This window comes from Lagopus leucura, unplaced genomic scaffold (genome assembly GCF_019238085.1).
Source record: "Lagopus leucura isolate 7727_CA_CO unplaced genomic scaffold, USGS_WTPT01 Super-Scaffold_73, whole genome shotgun sequence".
NCBI classification, from domain to species: Eukaryota; Metazoa; Chordata; class Aves; order Galliformes; family Phasianidae; genus Lagopus; species Lagopus leucura.
This window is the reverse complement of record NW_024962252.1, coordinates 46,077,026-46,099,501: the sequence shown is the minus strand read 5'-3', so window position 1 is coordinate 46,099,501 and position 22,476 is coordinate 46,077,026. Positions and strand designations below refer to the sequence as shown.

Genomic DNA, 22,476 nt, shown 5'->3' with positions numbered 1-22,476 from the left:
ACCCATTTACAATTTGATCAGATATCCTTGACCTATGGATACTGATGTCTTCCAAAAGAACAGACAGCACGGCAAGAAGTGGCAGCTTCATTTCAAATCCCTACTGTATGTTTGATGATGCCAGACATCTTCTATTGCTGCTTTACATCTTTGAAACCATGAAGATAATCTATTATCATCTGAGCTGCTTCAGTAGGCTCAACCCACGTTTCAGTAAATAAATACCCAAATTAACATCCTCCCTGCCCCCCCACAGGAAAGTAATCAGCTACCTTTCAACTCTGGAGGATTAGCACATCACAGCAATTAAGCTATCTGCTGTATACTGCAGAAAGGGAACTACTACTTTGTGAGCACTGTATAAGTTGAGCAAAAACCTGACATTAAAAAAAAACCTCTCTTCTTGTAGAATCAGGAATAATGAATGACGAAAAAAAAGCAAACAAAGAATGCACTGATTATTAATGAGAAGAAGCGTGTATAGTGTGACCACGTGACTGCCCAAGAAGTACAGAAAGCAGCACAGGACACTTGTGTTCTTACTTCCCACCTGTAGAACCACTATCCAAGTTATGTATCACTAGTATTTTTATGAAATAATAGCAAAACTATTTCTGAATATTGTCTTAGGATTTTTTTTTTTTTAATCAAAGAAAAAAAATATTTTATAAGCTTTTTTGTTATTATTATTTTTAGTTAGTGATGCTTTTACTTCAGTTGACTTTATGGAAATATTTTTAACTATCCTAGTAACAAATGATACAAATGCCCTCAACAGCTTGCAACGTGTTTATCATCAATGCATCCTTTTTTAGCATAAAGTTGCTTCAACAGTATATTATATATATATTGAGTCAACAGTAGCTTAAAACCTATTTGTCTGGGGATAACACCCTTAACATAAAAGAAAATGAAACTGGAGACAAAAGTATCAGATGAGATTTAGTTCAACAGATACTGAACAAATAGATGGAACATCCTCGCGAACTGAGGCTTCCAGTGCTTCTGCACCACAGTTTTCTGAGAACGTGGTCTTCATCACGACACATTCAGTTCACTTTCACATAACAGATGATGTTTCTAATAAAATGCTCTCTATGCTTACATTTTGCTCCTATTGCTTCCTAAACAGTTCAGCATATTGTTTACTTCATGTCATCTTTATTTGATAGTAGGAGCAAACTTCCAGTTAACAGAAAAACTACAGTCACTAGTATGAAAATAATACCCCATAAATTTTAACTTGTGTTCTTCAGCAATGTGTATAATTTTAATTATGAACTACAAACTAATTTTTTTTCTTCTCATTCTAATTGCCTGAAAATCATGCAATTGAGAACTGTTAGCTGAAGCAAACTTGATCTTTACTCATGGAGAGTTAATACAAAACACAAATGACCTGCTTGCAACCAAATGTTTTGCATTACAGCTCAGATTTAATGAATAGGTTAAACATTAGAAAGCATACAATATACAACCTAATCATAAATATGCAAGTAATCTGCATCATGCTACTGACATGCACACCAGTCTGTTTCAAGTGCCCAGAAAAACAAAACTAGATCAACTGGTGATAGATAAACAGTCCTTATTAACATCAGCTTTCAAAAAAAAATAATAGATGCTTTAGTCCCATTACATAATTAACCATCTAGGCTTTTATCTGCTTCCTAAGGAAGAAGTTCTCGTGATTTCAGAACTGTGTAGCATTTTAAATTATAATCTCTTCTGCACTCAGAAATTTATGCTGTAGACAGACATACCTCATCATGAAAAAAAAAGAGATAAGCATGGTTAAATACATTTCAGGGTTGCCAAGATAAGAGACCCAGGGGACTTAAACCTGACGTGGATAATTGCAACAATTTCAAAATGCCTTTGTTATTTCAGAAGAAAAGTAATAGTACAATTGTAGAATTTTTGGGGTGACTTGGACCCTCAAATTTGCAAACACCAGATAAACAAGAAATTCATTATTTTCTTCATAAACACTCAAGAAAAAAAAACCCACAAAAAACATCAACACAGAGAGCAAATTAATAAGATATTTATGATGCTAATTTATTTGCTATGAAAAAGCAAATTTATTTTATAATCAACAAAATTTCTTTGTTTATATTTTTATCTCTTAGAACTATCAGTTCATATGTAAATGACAGGATTGCTAAGACTGTAATAAAAATAAAACACAATAGATTGCCATTTCTCAGTATTCAGGATGAGTAAGTATAATAACTTTAAATAGCGTGGAAAATATAGTTATAAAAGCAAAGAATACATGAACTAACTAAACATACCTCTCTTACTCATCCTTTCCCTGAGAAACATTAAAGTTTTAATACCAAAATGTATTTAGAGAGAAGATCACAAATGAAGAACTTTTCTGACACATTCAAGTAAGTTTCGTCCTATTTTTTTATTTTTAAAGTTTCAGCATTGGGCTGAGAATGGTGGTTATGTTCATCTGACTATAAATAATGAGATAGCATATGTTAAGGAAAATATCCTAAATTGGACATTATTGCCTTACAATCAGACATACTAAAAAAGATTCACTCTATCAGTATATGAAACGATTTTCAGTTAAAAAGGAAGATTTTACAGCAAGAAAAAAAAAAAGAGCAAGTACCTCTTAAGTACTGATAGATTATTTAAGCAGACACCATGCTAAGATCAACAAAGTCTTTCAAAAGGAAAGGCATAAAACAAACAAACAAAAACCAAACAAACCAAAAAGAAGAAAAAAAAAGAACATGAACAGAAAAAGACAGAAGGAAAAAAGTGAGAATAATCTGAAACAGTGCTGATATGCCACCAAAACTCTGTAGCCTAATTCTCATCAACAGGATACAATTCTGCCACCAAAAACGTCAATCTCTTGTACTGTCTCTTGGATCATGAGCATTTGATAATATTCTTGAAAAATATAAACATATTACCAAAGAGAAATCCTCTAGTGACATTAGAGCAGAAAGCACAAAGTGACAAATGTTAGCGGATCCTTTGATTGTTCAATGGAAAGAATTCAAAGAAAAATTTTGGAAACTGATTTGTGAAAAGGCTATTTGATGCTATTTATGATATTCAATTCTCAACATATTACAGTAATTGTATTTTCTTTACTGAAATATTCAAGATTAATCTCATACTATAAACATTTCAAAAACTGTCAAATTTTGGCTTAGTGAATATCCCCATGTCCCTGTGTGTTCATGCATCATTCTATTCTCCCACACATCTGCTTTCTCTAGGTCAGCTCTCTTACAGGAGAGCCTGAGAGATTCACATTTTTGTATTACACTTAAGTGCTCAAAAAAAAGATTTTTAGAAACACTCAGTATAAACACTCAGGCTGTAATTTGGGAATGTATGAATCAGAATTTTCATTTTGGTATTTTTTTCAAGCCAACAAGCAAATTTTTGCCCCTGCTGAGCAAAACAAAACATTGAAGTGATAAAAAACATTATTGACCTGGTTTCAAAAGGATCAAAAGTTACTGCTTTATACAAATTTGTCTATAACCTTTTGCAAATCAAACAGCAAGCCACGGAATCTACATAGGAAAATCTGGATTAGCAGAATCTATCAATAGTGACAAAAATGATGTTTGAGAAATCTCATCTGGTGAAATGAAGTCACAGATTGCTAATGTTTATTTCAGTATGCTCACCATGGCAACTGAAATAATTTCATATTTCATTTTACAAAATTTAGTTTTTTTTCTCCAGACAGGATACGTTTTCTTGTGAACAACAATTAAAAAAAATGCATGCAGACATTACTAAATTAAAAAAATATCTTTTTCACTGCACATACCTATGATGGCCAATATGTCTTGCTCTTTTAACATTCCCAACTCCTTTACATCCTGCTGTGGGACATCCTCCATGCTCCAAAGCTTCCACTAACTCCAAGGGACCTGTATGTCAGAGAAATTACATACGACATACATAATTTTAACGTACTTTAAAAAATACACTTTGCAAAAGCAAGACGGAGATTCAAACGATCTCTTCCAATGGAGAAATAAAACTACTCTGAGTAAATCTCTACTGAAGGGCTACATCTATATAAACAATGCAAATCCTAGAGGAACTGTAAGACTTCTAACCTGTCTCCTATTAAATAACTGTAAGTAGACACAAGTAGTTTTGCAAGAGCACATTCAAAATAAGTTACCCTGTTGTTCCTAAAGAAAGAAATTTGTTAATAATGGGTACTGATCTCTGTTTTTAGCTTAAATTTTCCAGTAAACAAAAGGTGAAAACAAGGCTGAAAATAATACTAAAAGTATTATCAATTGTCATCTGAGAAAAGAGACGAAAAACCTCCTCACTGCAGTCTTCCTTCAGGCAGTTGTAGAGAGCTATGAGGTCTGCTCTTGAGCCCATCTTTTTCAGATTAAACAATCCCAATTCCTTCAGTCATTCCTCATAACTCCTGTTTTCTAGACCCTTCACTTGCTTAATTGCTCTTTGCAAACATTCCAGCAACTCAATGCATCTCCTTTAGTGAGGGGCCCAAAACAGAACACAGTATTTGAAGTGTGGTCTCACCAGTGAGAGTGCAAGTGGACAATCATTTCCCAAGTCCTGCTGGCCACACCATATCTGAGGCAGGCCAAGCTACCATTGGCCTCAGGTTCTTCCATGAGAACACATACTAAGTGACCAGTAACAGTTCAGGAGGCAAACAAAATAGAAGGAGTTACAATGAAAATAACTACAGAACAAGACAGGACATCATTATTCTACTTAAATATTGCCTGTTCTTCTGGTCACTTTATCTTAGTACAACAGAACTGAAATCTTTTTGTCTGTTTCGACCTACTCTCAATCCAGGTATGAAATAGCGCTCTTATGAGGAATGACTAAGTTAGGTAGGACACTTCAAATTGGAAACAAATTAGATAAGCAAGAAAATTATGCAAAACTGGGTAGGTTTAGACAACCAAGCTGCTCCACAGGGAGGTGGTTGAGTCACCATCCCTGGATGTGTTTAAAAACTGTTTGGATGTGGTGCTCAAGGACATGATTTAGCAGTGGGGTGTTAGAGTTAGGGTAGTATGGTTTGGTTGCGGTTGGAATTGATGATCTTTAAGGTCTTTTCCAACCTGAGCAATTGTATGATTCTTCTATGATCTACTGATGTTCAAAAGCAATTTATCCATTTCTGTTTGCACATGAATATTGCAGGGAACCTCATCTTCTACAAGGATCTTCTTTAGGATGAGGCCTACCAAGCCAGCCTGTCGCCAGATACTCAAGAAAATTGATCCAGTAACTTGACCACCAAAATACTTTCTCGTACAGTTCAGTATTTCTTCCATATTTCTTCCTAAAACTTCAATGGCAATAAAAAAGTTCTTCCTATAATTCATAAGTAATTCAGTCAGAAAAGATAAAACTTAGGTTAAAGCAAAAAAAACCAAAAAGCTCTGTTTTTGTTGTTTTTTTTAAAAAGAGAATCAGCATGGTATGAACATTTCCTAATTTGCCTCTATCCACTGGTAACATGCACAACCTAGGAAAAGAAAACATGTCCAAAACCACAAAAAAACTTACTGAAATAAATAAAAATATCTAAATATAAAATATTTTCTTCTCTGTTCCGAGGAATATCTACACTTGTGTAAACCCTTGAATAAGCAGCTCAGTTTCCCCTCAAATAAGTAAAAAAAGAATTGAATTTTCCAGTAAAGAGTCAGTTAAGCTCAAAAATAAAATAAAATGTAATTGGAAGTATATGCTAGAAGCAAAACAAACCAGTACACTGATGCTATGCTTTTGCACAAACTAGCTTCCTAACAAATGCTTTCCTTTCACATAATAAATTGAAACTCTAACAATGCCATTTTAAAAAGCTGTGTCTGTGTAAGAAAGCTGCTGCGTCACTGTGAAGTGATATTAAAATCAATACCAACACGTGGTTCCTAATTCCCTAACTAGTATCAGAAAGTTCATAATCCATCATGGTGACTTCACTATACCTTAAGATAAAACACTCTGACTCTCATAAAGCTGTTATGATGACTGCTATAGGCTAATATTGGTAGCATAGCACAGCACTCACACAAAGCTCCTGCTATTAAAGACAGATACGTGGACCATACCATTAGACAGGAATGTCTTATTGTACTATTCAGTAATCACACTACTTTAATCGTATTCCTACAGAGAATTAATATTTTTCAATTTAAAGAACAGTTACTTTTCCTTCTGTCATATGGTCCATTTTCCTTCTTCTATCTAAACTTACATAAAAATATCATTATCTCCCATCACACACTAGAAAAAATGAACAGTGGTTCCTACATGAACAAATAGAGGAGATGATGTCCTGTATGTAAAGGTTATCTGCAGTTTTATTTCTTTAAACACCTCCACCAAAATGAAGTTATATATTTTGCACTCCCAGCTAGGTTAAAATATATATATTTTTTCAATCACTGGTAAAAGAAATGTCACAACCTTATTCATTTTTTTTTTTTTTCTGTATGATATATTTTCTATTTATGTAGCTAAATACTTTTTCCCACTGGACTCATCCTTCATTCAGAACACAGGATGCACATCTCAATTTAAGAAGCAGATATGCAGCATCTTATTTTACTCTCATTATTCACTTTGTGCTTTGCTACTTACGGCATTCTATTCAGATTCTGCTTTGAAGGCAGAACAATTAACTTCCTAACAGGCAGTCATCATTGCACCACTGGAATGCAGAGAAAACTAATGAATATATTCTTATCACAGTCTTGATAGGAAACACTTTTCTTGACATTTCAGAAACGCTGAACTGAAGCACAGAGATTTTCAGGTAATGAATTAACACTTTCTGAGTGTGCCTTATCCCTGTTATTTTGTATAACTTCTCAGAACTTCTCAGAGTTCAGCGTTTTTTATTTTCCAAGCACAGCTTTTTCTGATCTCAGTTATATCTGTGGAACACTCAGCACTTGTGCAAAGCTCAGAGTTACAAGTCAAGTATTTACAATGCAAGTCTAGAAAAGAGCACTCAGTTCAAAATCATCTGCTCAAAGTTTGGATAAAGTGACTTCAATGTACCTAAAAACACAGCAGCATGGCAGGGATATCTTTGCCATCAAAATCTCATCTCCCTGTAACCTCTAGTCTCATTTATGACAGATTTCCCACTTCTTCAACAAGTTAAACAAATTCTCAGAGAGGGCAAGCTGATAAAGACAGTTTTATTACTGGTACTATGCTTCTGTTTGATTTATCTCTAATATGGGCAGCATTAAGACTACTTTGTGCAGCTGAAGACAAAAAAGAAGTTAGCTGATTTTGAGGATTTGGCAGCATTTGAAAAGAGCACCTTCTCAGGGCAGTCTGGACTCTATGCTGAAAAGCACAATAATTTTTAAGAAGATATAGGCATAAGATCTTAAGAATAATATCCTGGCCCTGTAGAAGTACCACAGCAGTTTTATCATTGGCTTCAAGAGGGCCTGGATCTCACACAACAAATCCTTGCTAATACTTCAGGTTTTGACTCTTAATTCTTATGCACACAGATAAATGTATTTTGTTACAGTAAGGGTCATTAAAGCTATCTACGAAAAAGTGATTAATTAGTGACATTTTAAATTATGTTGATTTTGCACTAAATGTCACATTTACATTATTTTGCATATCCTAGTTGCTACCTTTCTTTGGACAACACTGGCAGAGGAAACATCAGCTAGTACACAGGCCTTTAATATCACCACATTATAATGCAATTTCACTCACTCAGTGGAGGCTGAAGAGGGTGTCCAGTTTTTGTACACCAGCCTGCAGGATGGATATCAGGACTATCTACATCTGTCCAATAATCATAAATACTATCCCAGCCATCAAAATGGACCTACATTTACAAAAGAGAAAAATACATTTTAGATTATAAGATTCCCTATTAGAACAGTTTCCCTGAGCAATCTCTAGAAATGCTATCTCCATTAGAGAAGTCATTTTAAGAAAACTATAGATGTTACACTGAAAATACATATATATTAGATTTTCGACCCAAATACACTTCGAATGAAGAAGAGAGGTGTCATTTGGTCATTTACTGTGTCTTACAAAACAGCTCAAATCCCTACAGCAGAACATGCTTACTTCTCACTTTAATACCTAAGCAAGGAAGTAAACAATTTAAGCAGAGTGGTAAGCAAAAAAAAAAAAAAGGCATTTATCCATTAAAAAAAAAAAAGACAAAAAAAGGACAAAAAACAAAACAACAAGTAATAATTTATTAAAATCAGGTCATACAGGATAAAAAGTTGAAGCTGAAGAGAAATCAAGTTATGTGACATCACAAAAAAACACCAATTTGTACAACATTTTTTTTTCAAACAAAAGATGAATATTACTTAACCTCTGTAGTTGTAAATGGCTCAGATCTCTCATGTACACACGTGGATTCATGTACACACACACGTTCAAACGGAGCCCTTTTCAACCTATGCTCTGGAGTCAATTAAACTGCCATTCAAGAAGCTACAAATCCACCATATTAATAAGTTAGACTTGAGAGGATTCTTTCCCCCTCCTTCTTTTTCATGTAACTTAATCTTTAATTGGAAAATGAAATCTGCTGATTCTCTACCTCACTAATTCAGATTCAAAAGGAAATGCCAGCTGCATTTACTGCTTGAAGTACAGGTACGCTGAATAAATCTCTATGAAATGCATTACACAAATATCTTTCATATCCACCTAACTGAATATCTGGCATATGCCAGTCTTCACAGTCAAATGCTCCAGAGAGGAAGCTGCTTTTGTAAAACAAAGCAAAAACAATTCAATTATAAAAGTTCTGGAAAATTGCAGTTAAAAAAAAAAAAAAAAAATCTGAAATTATTCCAGTCTAAATCCAATATATATTATTATATTACACATGGTCAATTATCACAAACTTCAGAATTGCAGAAGTTTCTGATAAAACACAAGAGATCAGGGTTCTTTTTTCATTTCTCCCTTGTATCTCTCTCCTTTCTTGGACTTTTACAAGGATAGATTCAGTTAAACCAGCCCAAATATTTTATAGGGTCCTAACTACTAAATCTTCACTTCTTTCAATAAAATGGTCAAATGTTTTGTATCAGCGGTTTCCTAAGCAATTTTCATATTCAGTTCTACTAATTACCTATGTCAGCAAATGTAACTAAGAGGACAAGAGAACAACCCCATCCAAAGGAATTATGTGCATATTAATAAGTGAAAAAGGACAAGTAAAAGCTTAGCTGGACACAGCCGAATTCTTGCTTAATTTTACAACTGTAAGATTTTGGGTTTACAAGTATTAATTGGGAACTGAAGTGAGGTGGTACAATAAGACAGAGAAACTTACTTTTATTCTATAGTCATCAGTATCTACAATAGTTGCTACTCTGATAAATACTGGATTTCTCTTGTCAACCACTTCAAGTTTCATGTTTTTCTGGAAGCCATGAGAAGGTTTCTAGGAAAGAAAAAAACCTATGTGAAACAGAAGAAAAACTCAAACCCGATCTTATAATGGCTAAAATCCATCAAAAACTTCCTTCCTTCTTTTCTCAAATCTGCCCTTCTCCTCCGACAAATACAAATATAAAAAGAAAATTCAAACCAATTTTCTCAAACTCAAACAACTCGGGTTGGAAAGGACATTTCAGCTTTTGGTAATTCACTTCTTAGCAAAGCGTTCAGAATATAGAATTAGTAACCGTAGTCTGAAAATCTCAAACAATCCAATTTGAGAGCTCTGAAGCAAGGGGTTAGGGCCTATGGACTATCTGATGTTAGCTACTACCAGTGAGGTCTTCTGTATTCTCACTGAAAATGCTATCAGGCCACTGCTGACAGGGAAGATAGATGTCACTGAAAGAAAGTAGTATGTTCAAAACCAAAATAAAAGTACAGTCTTCTCAAAAACTTGGGAGCTATCACTGGATTCTGTCCAAATGCCCTATTCACAGGTTTAGAGATGAAAAGGTTTACTAAACATATTAAATACAAACTGTCCCTTGGCTACTGCAAGAGAATGGACTAGACAGGCAACTAGCCTGGCCTCCTATAATCATTCTTATATTCTCACTGTATTTCCTGCACCATTTAAAATGTAGGGGTAGAAATACATAAGTTCAAGTAATGACATGATGATTCAGTAGCTATCTTATTATTTCTAATAGCGAAGCAGTAATTTCTCATAGCAAATTACATGAATTACTAATATTTTGTTGCATTTAATTCCATTTGAAACAATTAAAATAATAAAGTAATAGCAATTATTATTAATAATTACAGGATTTCTAATAGTGAACTATGAACTTGCACAAAAGTAAGCCTCCTATAAAGCAACAAATTAATTGGATGCACTGGGAAATATAAGAACATCATATATATATTCCCTTATTTAATTAATCATATGCACTTAAAAGCATGATAAAATTGTAAGCATTTTCTCACCACTTTAAAAGCCCTTGCAGGTGCAGGTAATGAGCTGGTTTCTTCCAAATACTTCTCCCAAGAAAAATGCTTAGCATGTGGGTAGTCTGGCACAAAAGAAATATTAGCAAAATTAAACATTGCAGTGTAAAAAATTATGCATAATTTACAGAATGCCTAACTTAGCTTTATAATACTGCTTTGTTCTACGCTTCAGATTCCACTACAGACCCAGAATGTACAGTCCCCTTCTAAGATTTCAGCTTTATCAGCAAGCTGTTGAACAACTTGGTACAACTATAGAGTTGACCAACTTGCATTTTATGGGATAAAACTGCTTCTTAGAGTTGAAAAATGGATTATTATTCTCTTCGAAATTCTTCACAGCTATCAGCATGAAAATACTGATGAGGGCCTTACATGTGAACTTCAGACCCATATATATTTCATCAAAGTCAATGATGCTTTCTTTAATCCATTTCAAACACTAGTTTTATTGTTTTTTCCCTTTTAGGTCTTTTGCCTTAGTACTGCTATAAGCATCCCCCTACTCTTTCAATATTTTCTCTTTTTTTCTTGCATGGGTGCCTATCTTCCAAACTCAAGTTGTGCTTATAAAACTAATCTACTCCAATTCACTATGAAACTAACAAATAAGCACAAATAAAATAGCTATTTAAAAAGTAGCCAGCATAAGCCACTGTTTCTAAGAGAAACTGCTGTATTTCCCAATCACTCCTTCCTGCTTACTGTAACAGAAGTTGTATTTGAGTGATCCTGGGGTGATTCAGTCACAAAACTGATCTATCTAAAAATTAATACAGGAAGAAAAAACAAAGCATGCCAAATTTTTGTTATCAGGCCTACATCTTCTCAAACCTTACTTAAATCATATTAAGCATTTTGGGACAAAATTGTATAAGCCCTAGCATACAAATGTTCTGATTTGGTTTAGGTTAGAGGTTAGGAAGAAATTCTTCATTCAGAGGGTGGTAAGGCACTGGAACAGTTTGCCCAGAGAAGTTGTGGATGTCCCATCCCTAGAGGCATTGAAGGTCAGACTTGATGAGCTCCTGGGAAGTCTGATCTAAAGGCTGGCAACTCTGCCCATGGCAGGGGAGTTGGAACTAGATAATCTTTGAGGTCACTTTCAACCCAAGCCATTCTATGATTCTATTTTTTTAATATCTTCAATTACTAAAGCAATAGTAAAACAGCCAGCCTAAGCACTGTCACAATGGCACAGGTGCTTTATCACTCTGCCAGGTTCTTGTACTAGGCTATCAAGTCTTTATATTGGTTTCTAAAATCATTTATGTCTGAAAGCTTTACAGGCATGAAAGGCATAAGAGATATAATAAGAGATATGTTAGATAGCATAGTCTTTTATAAAGCTGTGGTCTGTACTACTTCCCATACAAGCATCTTCTTTTTCTGTTGACATGGAGGGCTAATCCAGATACACACATCAATACTGAAAAATAGAGGTTTTCTTGTACTTACTAGCAATTAGCACTTTTCCATTCATAATGGTTGACTCTCACTTCTTGAGTCCCAAAGAACCTTAACAAGTTCGACCCCTTGATTGCATAAAGCAATTGTCTTATCCCCACATTAACATGTATATTTAGAATCATAGACTCATAGAATCATTAAGGTGGGAAAAGACCTCTATGATCATCTAGTCCAACTACCAACCCATCCCCACCATGCCCACTAAACCACGTCCCTCAGTACCACATCTATGTTTCTCAAACATCTCCACAGATGGTGACTCCACCACTTCTCAGAGCAGCCCGTTCCTGTGTCTCATCGCTCCTGATATCCAAACAATTTAGTTCACATGAAGATTATTTTTCTTATGTGGGAAATCTCATGCATCCAGAATTTATATTATCAGCACTTTCACAATGTAAGCCTTACAATAAATGAATGTCTTTATTGAAGTAGTAGATATGTATATACTTATTAGCTAATGTCTAATATAACTCTACTCACAATAAATTATGCCCAATAAAAAATAAAAATCAGTAATAGCAATTCTTAATTACAGAGAAAAAAAATCAGAAGAGGTAACAATAAGCTCAGTGTAAGATGTAATTATGCAGCTGGCTATTACTTACATCTTTCAGATATGTAGCATGATACAAACCTGGTGGGGTGATAAGAGTTCTTTTATGTTCTTTACACCACCCAACAGGATGAATATGTGGGCTAGCTGCCTCACACCTGAGACGAGAAAAAAATAATGCAGTTCTTCAGACATCTTATTATACTTAGAAAATAATACATACTAAAAAGATTTATCAAATTCTAAATAGCCTGTGATACACTCAACTTATACTTAAAACTGCAAATATAACCTGAAAATAGGAATGCGTTTAACACAGCCTTTGCTACCACCTATACAAACATAGGACTTTATTAAAATTTAACCAAGAGATCAATAAATCAGGTCTAAGTCAGTAGACCTTTACTGACAAGCTATAATGGTGGACCTGAAAAATTCAGATGTAGAGATTCTTGGAAGAAGCACGTTGCTTGGTTGCAAGAATACATTATCCCATCAGACAGGAGGTTTTTCAATATCAAGACTCAAACCTTACACCAAAAGTTAAAAGACCTTGATTACAGATCTGAGAGCACCTGGAGGCAGATTAGAAAATCATGCACAACTCCAACAGACTGTCAACAACAAGCAAAAATACTAGCTTCTATGGGGTTTGAATGGAGCTATGAACATGTTATTATAGCCCAGCAGAATACAAGAAAAGCAAAAGTCTGCACAAAATTGTCAGAAAAAAAAAAAAAAAAAAAAAAAACCCAGGATTTTAGACCCCAACTCGCCTGAAAGAATGCATGACTCATCAGTGAACCATGACTGAAAATTGCCCTAAGAAGGCTGCTCAAACTCTCATTCAGGGGACTAACAATTTCCTATATTTTCTATTATGTGAACCAAATTTTGCAGAAGTGCTATTGCCTATGGTGTACCACAAGAACCACAGAAGTCTAACAGGCAGGGTGAGCTGGAATTGACGTGCTGGCATCTTCTGAAAGAAAGATCACTCTCATTTTACTCATTTGTTTGGTCAAATAATGCTTAGAAGAAAGCTACAAAGTTGGCTACTAAGTTCTGTAAGCAGTGAAAAACAACAATAACAAATGGACTGTAAAAACATAATCAGCAGATGAGAGAAAAATCATTTTAATATTCATTATTAATAATCTATTAAAATATTATTTTTGTGTACTTGTTACATACATTATATACAACATGTAATGTGTATAGCGCATCTACAGTATAACGCATATCCTATGTAATATATAGCACATATTATTACTTAATATTACTGATCTACAGGAAAAATAAAAAGCCATGAAAAATAAAAAGCTATGAAACATTCACCATCTCTATGTTTGCAGCAATACTCAGAGATTGTTTTTTTTCAGTTTGATGAACAATCAGCGGTGGCTTTTTATGAAGCAGACAGTATTCAAGTGTTCATGATGACCACCTTGTATGCTTGTCTATGAAAGTTAAAATAGTTAAAGCCTTCATTTCTCATTTCTCAAAAGCAGGATCAAGAAATCAAGCCTAAGCAGACTAGGTAGGAACATCATCTCTCCCTCCTAGCTGAAGGGATGCTTCTTCCCAAACACTCTGCAAATATTTACTGAAAGAAGCTATGCAGAGAGCATCCATGCATGAAGGCATCTACTTTGTACACAACAGTCTTTGCATAAAATACTGAATCAGTCATAGTGATCCAGTTTCTATTTAATTCTTCTGTGAAGTCAATGTTTCAAACCATAGGCTGGAGATTGACTTCTATTCCTGCCTTTTCCTTCCAGACCAGGAGTTACAAACACAAAATACCTGAACAGTGGGTATGTTCTCCCCCACTGTTGCAACAGGACCACTATCCATTATCTACTTGGAAAGCATTAGCATGCTGAAAGTTCATACCTATTATCTCCCTTTGTTCGCAGTGCTAATTTATATCATAAAAACACCACATCTAGATAATCTGTGATATCTAAGAAAGTGCAAAGAACTGAATAAAAGTTGAAGGTAAATTAGCAGGAACTCTAACATCCTAATTTATAGGTCAAAATGCTAGTTCTGCAGACCATGAACACAAGCATGTTTTAGGGATTGCAGGAGACATAGAAAAGACTGCAGAATGAGCCCTGAGTTACTATCTCATTGCTGCATACAACAAAAAAGAATGAACATGTGTATTTAGGATACACAAAACACTTTTTTAATCTAAAAAGTAATTTCACTCAACAATGGTTAAAATTCAGCACTGATGTATTTCAACAACGGAAATACAAGATGAATGTCTCAAAACCATTTTTTCACAATAAGCACTTCTCTAGCCTGGTACCCAAAAGGAATATACTAATGCTGAAAAATATTAGCCAACCTACTACAGTTATCTTGTGGGTTTATGTTTAAAAGAGTTGCACTCTTATTTCTTGGTGATAATGCCAAATAAATCCCTTTCTAGTGGATAAAATCTGCTTTCAGTAGATTCTGAAATGGCTCTGACAATAGGCAAGAATTCAGCTCACATCAAGAACACCAACCTTTTGTCCTATGCAATATATAAAGCTATACTGTACATCCATAAGTATTTATAGTATCACATCAAGTACTTTCTAAATAACCAAAATCACTATTAACAAAAGGAATGAATATGACTTTAATAATAATTTTGTATTGATGAAACTCAGTACTCCAACTCCTAGAAACGCTTTGTCCCAAAGAAATTAGAGAAAAGGTGAATGCCTCACTCTCTTTCTTCTTCCTGTCTCTTTACAGTAAATGCGAAGAGAGGCTAGAAGTATGGGGGGCAGCATTCCTCTCTTCTATCCTTCTCGAAAGAAGGGTATTACATAGAAGTCTTTACACAGACTTTCACACAGAAAGGACACGCTCTTAGTGTGAAATATTTTCTAGTAAAGTCCAGAAATTGCTTTCAAAATTCACCTAAGTTAAATTTGGGATCAAGACCCATGCTCATGAGCCACTACAGTATGATCAATATTTGCTTACAGTGATGGGCTAAATGTGTAAAAACTCTTGTCAGGACAGATTTCCCGAAAGCATTACTTCTGTTTTGCTTTTGCAAGCACACAGTTTGAACATGTGTATAAAATTCTGAATAGTAAATGCCACTTCACACATTTCTCACTTTGAAAAAAGTCTGTCACAATGGATGATGCACTACTGGAAGATGCTCTGACACTGCAGCAATGAGAGTGAATTTGGAATGCGTAGCAATGAATGCTTGACAGAACAGCACTGTAAAACAGCATTATAAAACATTTGCAACATTTTGGTTTGCTTTACAAGAAAGCCTGGTCATTTCAAACAAGCCTGTAAGAGGCTTCTGTAATCACAACAGCCTCATGAAAAAAACAACAGCACTGTTCCAGCAAAACCAGGTCAAACAGTCCATCTTCACACAGTGATTTTACACAGCCTTTCAGCTTCTAACAGTCTATTTAACAATAAAAACTGGAGCTCAGTAATAATAACACACAAGTTAAGTCAAAACTATTATGTCTCAATGTGTTATTTCATGCACACATATACCCAGTTTGGAAGAACAGTTACAGCCTATCAGCCGAAGACCAAGATGCATCAGCTGGAATGCCAAAGGCTATGCTGACTTTTCACAATCAATTTGCGGCATCCCACAGCTTTTTATCTCATTCATTCCCAAACAGATCGCAGAACACCCAGCTCACACGCCTCATAAATCACAATGATCCATGAATTGCAAAGATGCTCACTAGGCCCAAAAGTCTGCCACTATGGGCAGGAACTGCAGAACTTTGTACCTCTACACTTACGAATGTCTGGATTGCAACAGAACACTACCGTTTTCGAACAGGCAGGCTCCATTCCCAGAGAAAAGTTGTAATGTTCACACAATTTAATATCACTCACAATCCATTCTTTCAGTCTTTAGAGAGCATTCAGACAGGAAAGGACAACCATTGTTTGTACTGGAAACTGAAGCTAATCCAGGCAGCCAAAGTGGAGCAAAAAGCAGCAGAGAGCCAGCTGAACCACATGGAGGGACAGAACAGCCAGCAGCTCTGCTAACTTATGAACAGCTTAATGACATCCTGCAAAGGATGTCACTGCAAAAAAGAGCTACGGGATGTAAAAGGTCAGAAAGAAGTTTCACTGTTCACAGCTTCCCACAACAAAAAAAGTTGAGGGCAGCTGGGAATGTGAGCCCTGGCAAGTGCAGCGCTCTACAGGAAAGGAACATGCCTGCAGCTAAACGACTGCTAGCTCACAGCAGGAGAGGACGTCTGAACGGCAGGCATGGCTATGGAAGCAGAATTAGTTCTTTTCTATTGCTAAAATCAGCTGTCTTGTTAATTTTTCCCCCAGATCCATTTCATATAAATAGTTCATACAATTCAGATCAAGACAGACAGATGATAACACTGGTCGTTAGAAAAAAAGAATATTCAATACTTAGAAAAACGCTCCCAAAATGAGTCTGCACCTAAAGATTTACTCATTAGCTTTTATTTTTTAAAATAAGTTGTAAATATTACATTCATTTTCTGTTTTGAGGCAATTTTTGTTTTTCACTTTTGGGGAAACAAACCTTCTGGTATTTTGAATTTCACATTATTAAATTTAGATACAACTTCCAATTTCCAATTCCAATCTTCCAATCTTTACTAGGAGAGTGGTTAGGCCCTGGAACGGGCTGCCCAGGGAGGTTGTGGATGCCCCGTCCTTGGACGTGTTTAAGGCCAGGTTGGACGGGGTCCTGGGCAACTTGATCTGAATGTGTATGTTTGGTGGCCCTGCCAGGCAGGGGGGTTGGAACTACATGATCCTTGGGGTCCCTTCCAACCCGGGTGATTCTGTGATTCTGTGATTCTGTGATTCCAATGATAACATTAGCTATCCCAAAACACTCATATGTACATGCATTATATTCAGAAATAATATTAATTTCTGAATATATAATAATTAATATATAATAAACCCCTCAGGAATGCTGCTAATACAACTTCTTGACTGTGACATGTCAGTGCATTTAACTATGTGCAAAAAAAAAAAAAAAAAAAAAAAAAGCAAAAAGAAAAACAAAAAGAAGCCAGGAAAAAGGAAAAGAAAAAAATGAAAGAAAGAAAAACATAGAAATCATCCTGCAGCCCCATCTAGTGAATAAGTGAGAATACTTCATCGTTGACAAGAAGGTATTATTTTAGGTTATGACCTCCCAAAATGTGACTCATAAGATATGCATCCAGAGGTGGCCCATCAAGTCACATTGCCATATTTTGTACTGATTACCTGATGATAAGACAGACACATGGTTATTTGCAGAACATTTTACAGCTTTAGATTCATGCATTAGTCTATTATCCATTCAGGTAGTTAAAAGCATGTACTGTGACCCTCAGTTCTTTAAGATTGTTTTATCCTCCTTTTGGCATATTATAATTACTTCAAAAAGAGCATTCCTTTCAAAGAAAGGGTGCAGCAAAATTTATTATCTCAAAAAAAGAAACAACTGGACCATAATTTTTAAAGACTTTGCTCTTAGCAAAGTAGCAGATGCTGGTGGAGAGTTGAACTGGCCACTTATTTTGTATCACACAAAAATCCAGCCCATATCTGCGTCCAGTCTTACCTGTGTATCACACAGATGAGGCAAAAATTCAGATAATCAAAACTGATTTACCTTCACGAGGGGCATTAGAAATTACTTTTCTATGCACGGTGGACAGGAGCAGAACAGTGAATGAAGCATGTTTTCCCACACTCTTGGCAAGCTGATCCCAAAATTTGATGTAGCACCTTTTCTGCACACTCAGACCAAGTGGATTAGGCAGCCAGAGGCTGGTGAGGCTGGGCTGCGGTGCACTCAGCACTACCACCACACAATCTCTCCTGAGGGCAAGCAGCAACAATCTAGCACAACTACTGATAAAGCTCTGACTGCTTCAGGTTTTGCTAGAAAAATAATTAGAAAGCTTAGACTCTGGAAATCTGCGTGTAAACAGAGCAGATATAAGAGACTGGAGAATTGAAAGCCAGATTGGATCTACTGTTAATTCATGGAGATACCAAAAGACCAATTCCAGATTTATTCCAAGCTTAAAAGCAATTGGAAATTCCATTCCAACGGAACATCTCTGGCTCTCAAAGAAGTATCATTTGTTTCAGCAAAAACTACAGGATAGATGGAAAGGACTGGAAGGCTTGTGGAACAGAGAACAAAATTCTCCATTATGAATGCCCATTTTGTTTATTTTTCTTCCCTCTAAAAGACACTGCCAGAGGGCTATTTAATGGAATTTATAATACACTGAAAATATCACCACTATGCATTAAAGACTATTAGCGATGACTAGTTCTAGCTAGGGTAGTTTTTTGCATCCATTTGTGTATTTCCTATCACTCCCGAAAAGTCAGGAAAAGCATCTTCAGGTTGAAAGCTTGAAGCCTAAAATGCTTAGGCCATGGTTGTTGTTTCATACTTATTTCATGAAGTTCATTAAAATTAGTCAACTGTTTCTCATTCATTCAAGAAGAGAAAAGACTTTATAATTAGTGAAAAAGTTCAACTGGCCTAATCTAAATGAAAGATGAAGCTTGTTTGACTATAACCCCCCAAAAAAAGTTGTTTGAAAATCCTCAACTACATATACAACATAAACCATTTTTCCTTACTGCAACCATTGTAACTTTGAGATTTAAACTTACATACAGGAGCAGGGAAATTGCAAGGCCTTCACTCTGGGTAATCCCAACAGAACTTTTCATTTTTTGTTAAGACACTGATGGATGAGAAGTTTATGCACTCAAGATTTTTTAAGGCCCCTCTAAGTCTGGTACCAAAATTAAAAAGATAAATGGGGTGCATTTTCATGTTCTCTTTTGGTCAGACATTCCATCACTGTTTTCATTCACTATTCTTTTCTATTTTCTCTCCTTCCTCCTCTATTCACTTCTGTTCTCAATTACAACAGTGCAGAAAGGTAGGCCTGTTGACATGACAACATCACTATGCTTGAAATTCAGTGTATGTTTGCTATACATAGTGCAATGCTTTAGAGAGGCCCCTATGCCACCTCTGAACAAACTGCAGGTTATATTACACTGTCTTCATCTGCCATAAAAGCCTTACCTAAATGCTGTTTTCATTATTAATTAATGGCATAACTGTTATTTATGAGCACGTACATACCAGGAATTCAGAATATATTTTACCCCTTTCCAGACTCCAGCTACTTTGTAGAGGAAATGTAGGCTTTGTGTTATTTTGTCATGGAATTAATCACTAATCTTTGAGTAATATGGCCTATCATCTTGTCACTCAGTTCTTCCCTGAAATGCCTGCTCACTACTGATTCAATAAATTAATTCTGCTACAGGTTATTTGTCAGAAATTAATTCTCCTACAGCTTAGCTGTCAGATAGCCCATACAATTATTATTTCAAGTTACTCGCAAAGTTTTGAAGTTCTTCACATCATTCTTAATGACACAGTGCCCAAGCAGTCACCAAATACAGAAGAGAAAGCTTTCTTCATTTATTTTTACAGGCTCAGCTATAGAATTCAATTACCACTGCAGAAGCATGACACATCCTTACAATGACCTACCTGTTCTGTACTAATTCACTCTGAAAAAAAATGTAAGATACACTACTTTGCTCTAAACAATCTACTACAAGAATATGCAATTGTAAATAAAAACCTGTGCTGTAACAGCCAAAATCTGAATTTCTTTGGGGATCTTCATGCTTATAATATGTCTTTGCTGCTTGCACTGACTTTTCACAAAGCCCCTCCACTGTACAACAACATAGACGGGTCATCTCCAATACAGGGAAGGACACTAGGGTCCCAATTTTCAGAGAATCATATAATACATAAGAATAAAACCAGCTTTTGCTACCATCCTGATACATTACAGAAAACAGCTAAAGTTCAGGCTGAATTGGACCAAGGGCCTCATGAAAAGATACGGTCTTACTTTCTACTTACAACTATATGTAAATCTAATTCTAAGTCCAGTCACATTGTGATGATGCACATTCTTCAATAAAATATTAACCTCAATATGTAATTGAAATGAGAAATCAGACAACAGCTTTAGATGTAGCAGCACATACAAACAGTCACTTCAATCTCTGAACATTTTTCATGTGTAACCCAACAAGGGAAATTTGAGTCTTCCTGCCTACCATGGAGAGACACTGTGGTGGCCATGATTACAAATCTAGGAAAAGTTGGTATTGCAACTGTATGTACTGTCTGGAAAATATTTTAGAAAGTACTGCTTAAAGCTAACATGTTTCTGATACATCTCACTAGGATACATATCAAAAACAACATACCAATAGTCGTAACTCTCATCCCAGTTGTCAAAATGAACTAGAAAACGATTGTCCACCATGTCTGTTACCGTAGCAACACAAACGAATGTAGGGTTCTTTTTGTCTACGGCTTCCAGCTTCATCCCTACTCGAAATCCCGATGGAATCACTGTCTATATGGAGAAAGACATTTAATTAAAGATAAATACTGTAAATCCAGAAATCTCCCCACTGTTCAAAATCAATATATTCATGTCATTTCTAAGTTTCCCAAATAGATGCTCCAACAGTGGCACCAGCCTAATTAGTTGACATGAGAGATGCTCAAGCAGAGAGAGACTCATGATTTATAAAATAAAAAAAGAAGTATTGAACACGATGCTAAAATTAAATATATCAGTTTCAACTCTGTCTCGTGTACTCTCTCTGAAAGACAGTGCTCATTCCACAACATTGTGATGTGAGACGTAGGAACAACAAACTGTTAGGATTCATTTAATATACAATTCTTGAATGTATCAGGTGTTTAAACAGATTAATAAAAGAAACTACAAGATGAGAATTGCAGAGATGAACTGAAGTGAACCCTGCCATCACTGAAATGTGTAGTAAGTCTAACACATACATAAGCACACTAACTACTTTCCCCAGTACCAGTAACAAATGAATACTTACTGCATTCTGGTTTTCAAATAGAGATTTAGGAGCAGCTTGAGCCTTACACGCCTTTAGATATGAAGGCCAGCTGAATTCTTCTTCTTTATACCCTAAATAAGCACCATAAAAGAAGGGCAAAAATAACACAGGCATGAGACACAAGGTGAATGCAATTGATTTTATCTTAATTGTTGAAATTATTTTTTCTATCCAGTTGTAAATTTCTTCATAGAATTTCAAAACTGAAGAGCTTATCCACTGTTAATAATTTATTCTTATTTCATATAGACTACATAAGAAAAAATATTTCAAAACTACTATTAATTTTACCTTAATATGAACTCAATGAATCTCTGAAGGATAACTATGTTGGATTATTAGAAACTGAAGCTGGACACATTGTAGCTTACAGAATTCAAAAGAAAGTTGATTAAGCTCTTCCATTTATTTATTTTTTCCATATGTGGTATTACAAGGAGGAATCATGTTGTTTGTTTAGGGCAGGATGATCCTCCTTACAAAAATGTCAGGATTTCTTTACACTACCTGAACAAAATACTGCTGAACATTATTAGTTTCCTGTAGATTGCTAGGACTGACATTTAAACTGTTCCTAATCTTCATCTAGAAGAGAAACCATATAAACGATGTGCTAGGCATGAACTCATGAGACTTCAGCTCAGTTTCAGTTTCACCTCCAAAGCAATGCAGGGAGCACTTCTTACAAAACTACTGTTCTGTTCCTGATCTCTGGCCTCTGACCTTGATCTCCGTTCTGATCACCAGACACAAAGGTCCTCAGTGTAAAGAACAACATTTAGGGGAAATCCTAGAAAAATTCTACAAGATATCAAAAATCGCAGTAAGGAAGTTTGATATTATAATCTCTCTCACTTTCAACAGAACTCTCCAAGCAACACAAGCTACAAGCCACCCCTCTTTCTGCAAGAATGCACATCTCACCACCTCTCTCTTCTCTGCCCCACAGCTACCCCCAGTTTTAATGAACT

At 35.4% G+C, this 22,476-nt stretch overlaps 1 protein-coding gene across 6 annotated transcripts in view; it reads right to left on the bottom strand.

Annotated features, from left to right (window-relative positions):
- The window catches only part of L3MBTL3 (L3MBTL histone methyl-lysine binding protein 3), a 76,041-nt gene that overhangs the window by 14,453 nt on the left and 39,112 nt on the right, over nucleotides 1-22,476 (bottom strand). For all 6 annotated transcript variants that reach the window (XM_042892628.1, XM_042892638.1, XM_042892646.1 and 3 more), the window contains 7 exons: nucleotides 21,485-21,576; nucleotides 20,831-20,982; nucleotides 12,584-12,660; nucleotides 10,453-10,538; nucleotides 9,356-9,466; nucleotides 7,756-7,870; nucleotides 3,818-3,920 (listed from right to left, as the gene is read on the bottom strand). In XM_042892628.1, coding sequence (XP_042748562.1) covers nucleotides 3,818-3,920; nucleotides 7,756-7,870; nucleotides 9,356-9,466; nucleotides 10,453-10,538; nucleotides 12,584-12,660; nucleotides 20,831-20,982; nucleotides 21,485-21,576 — 736 coding nt within the window. The remainder of the gene's footprint in view (nucleotides 1-3,817; nucleotides 3,921-7,755; nucleotides 7,871-9,355; nucleotides 9,467-10,452; nucleotides 10,539-12,583; nucleotides 12,661-20,830; nucleotides 20,983-21,484; nucleotides 21,577-22,476) is intronic.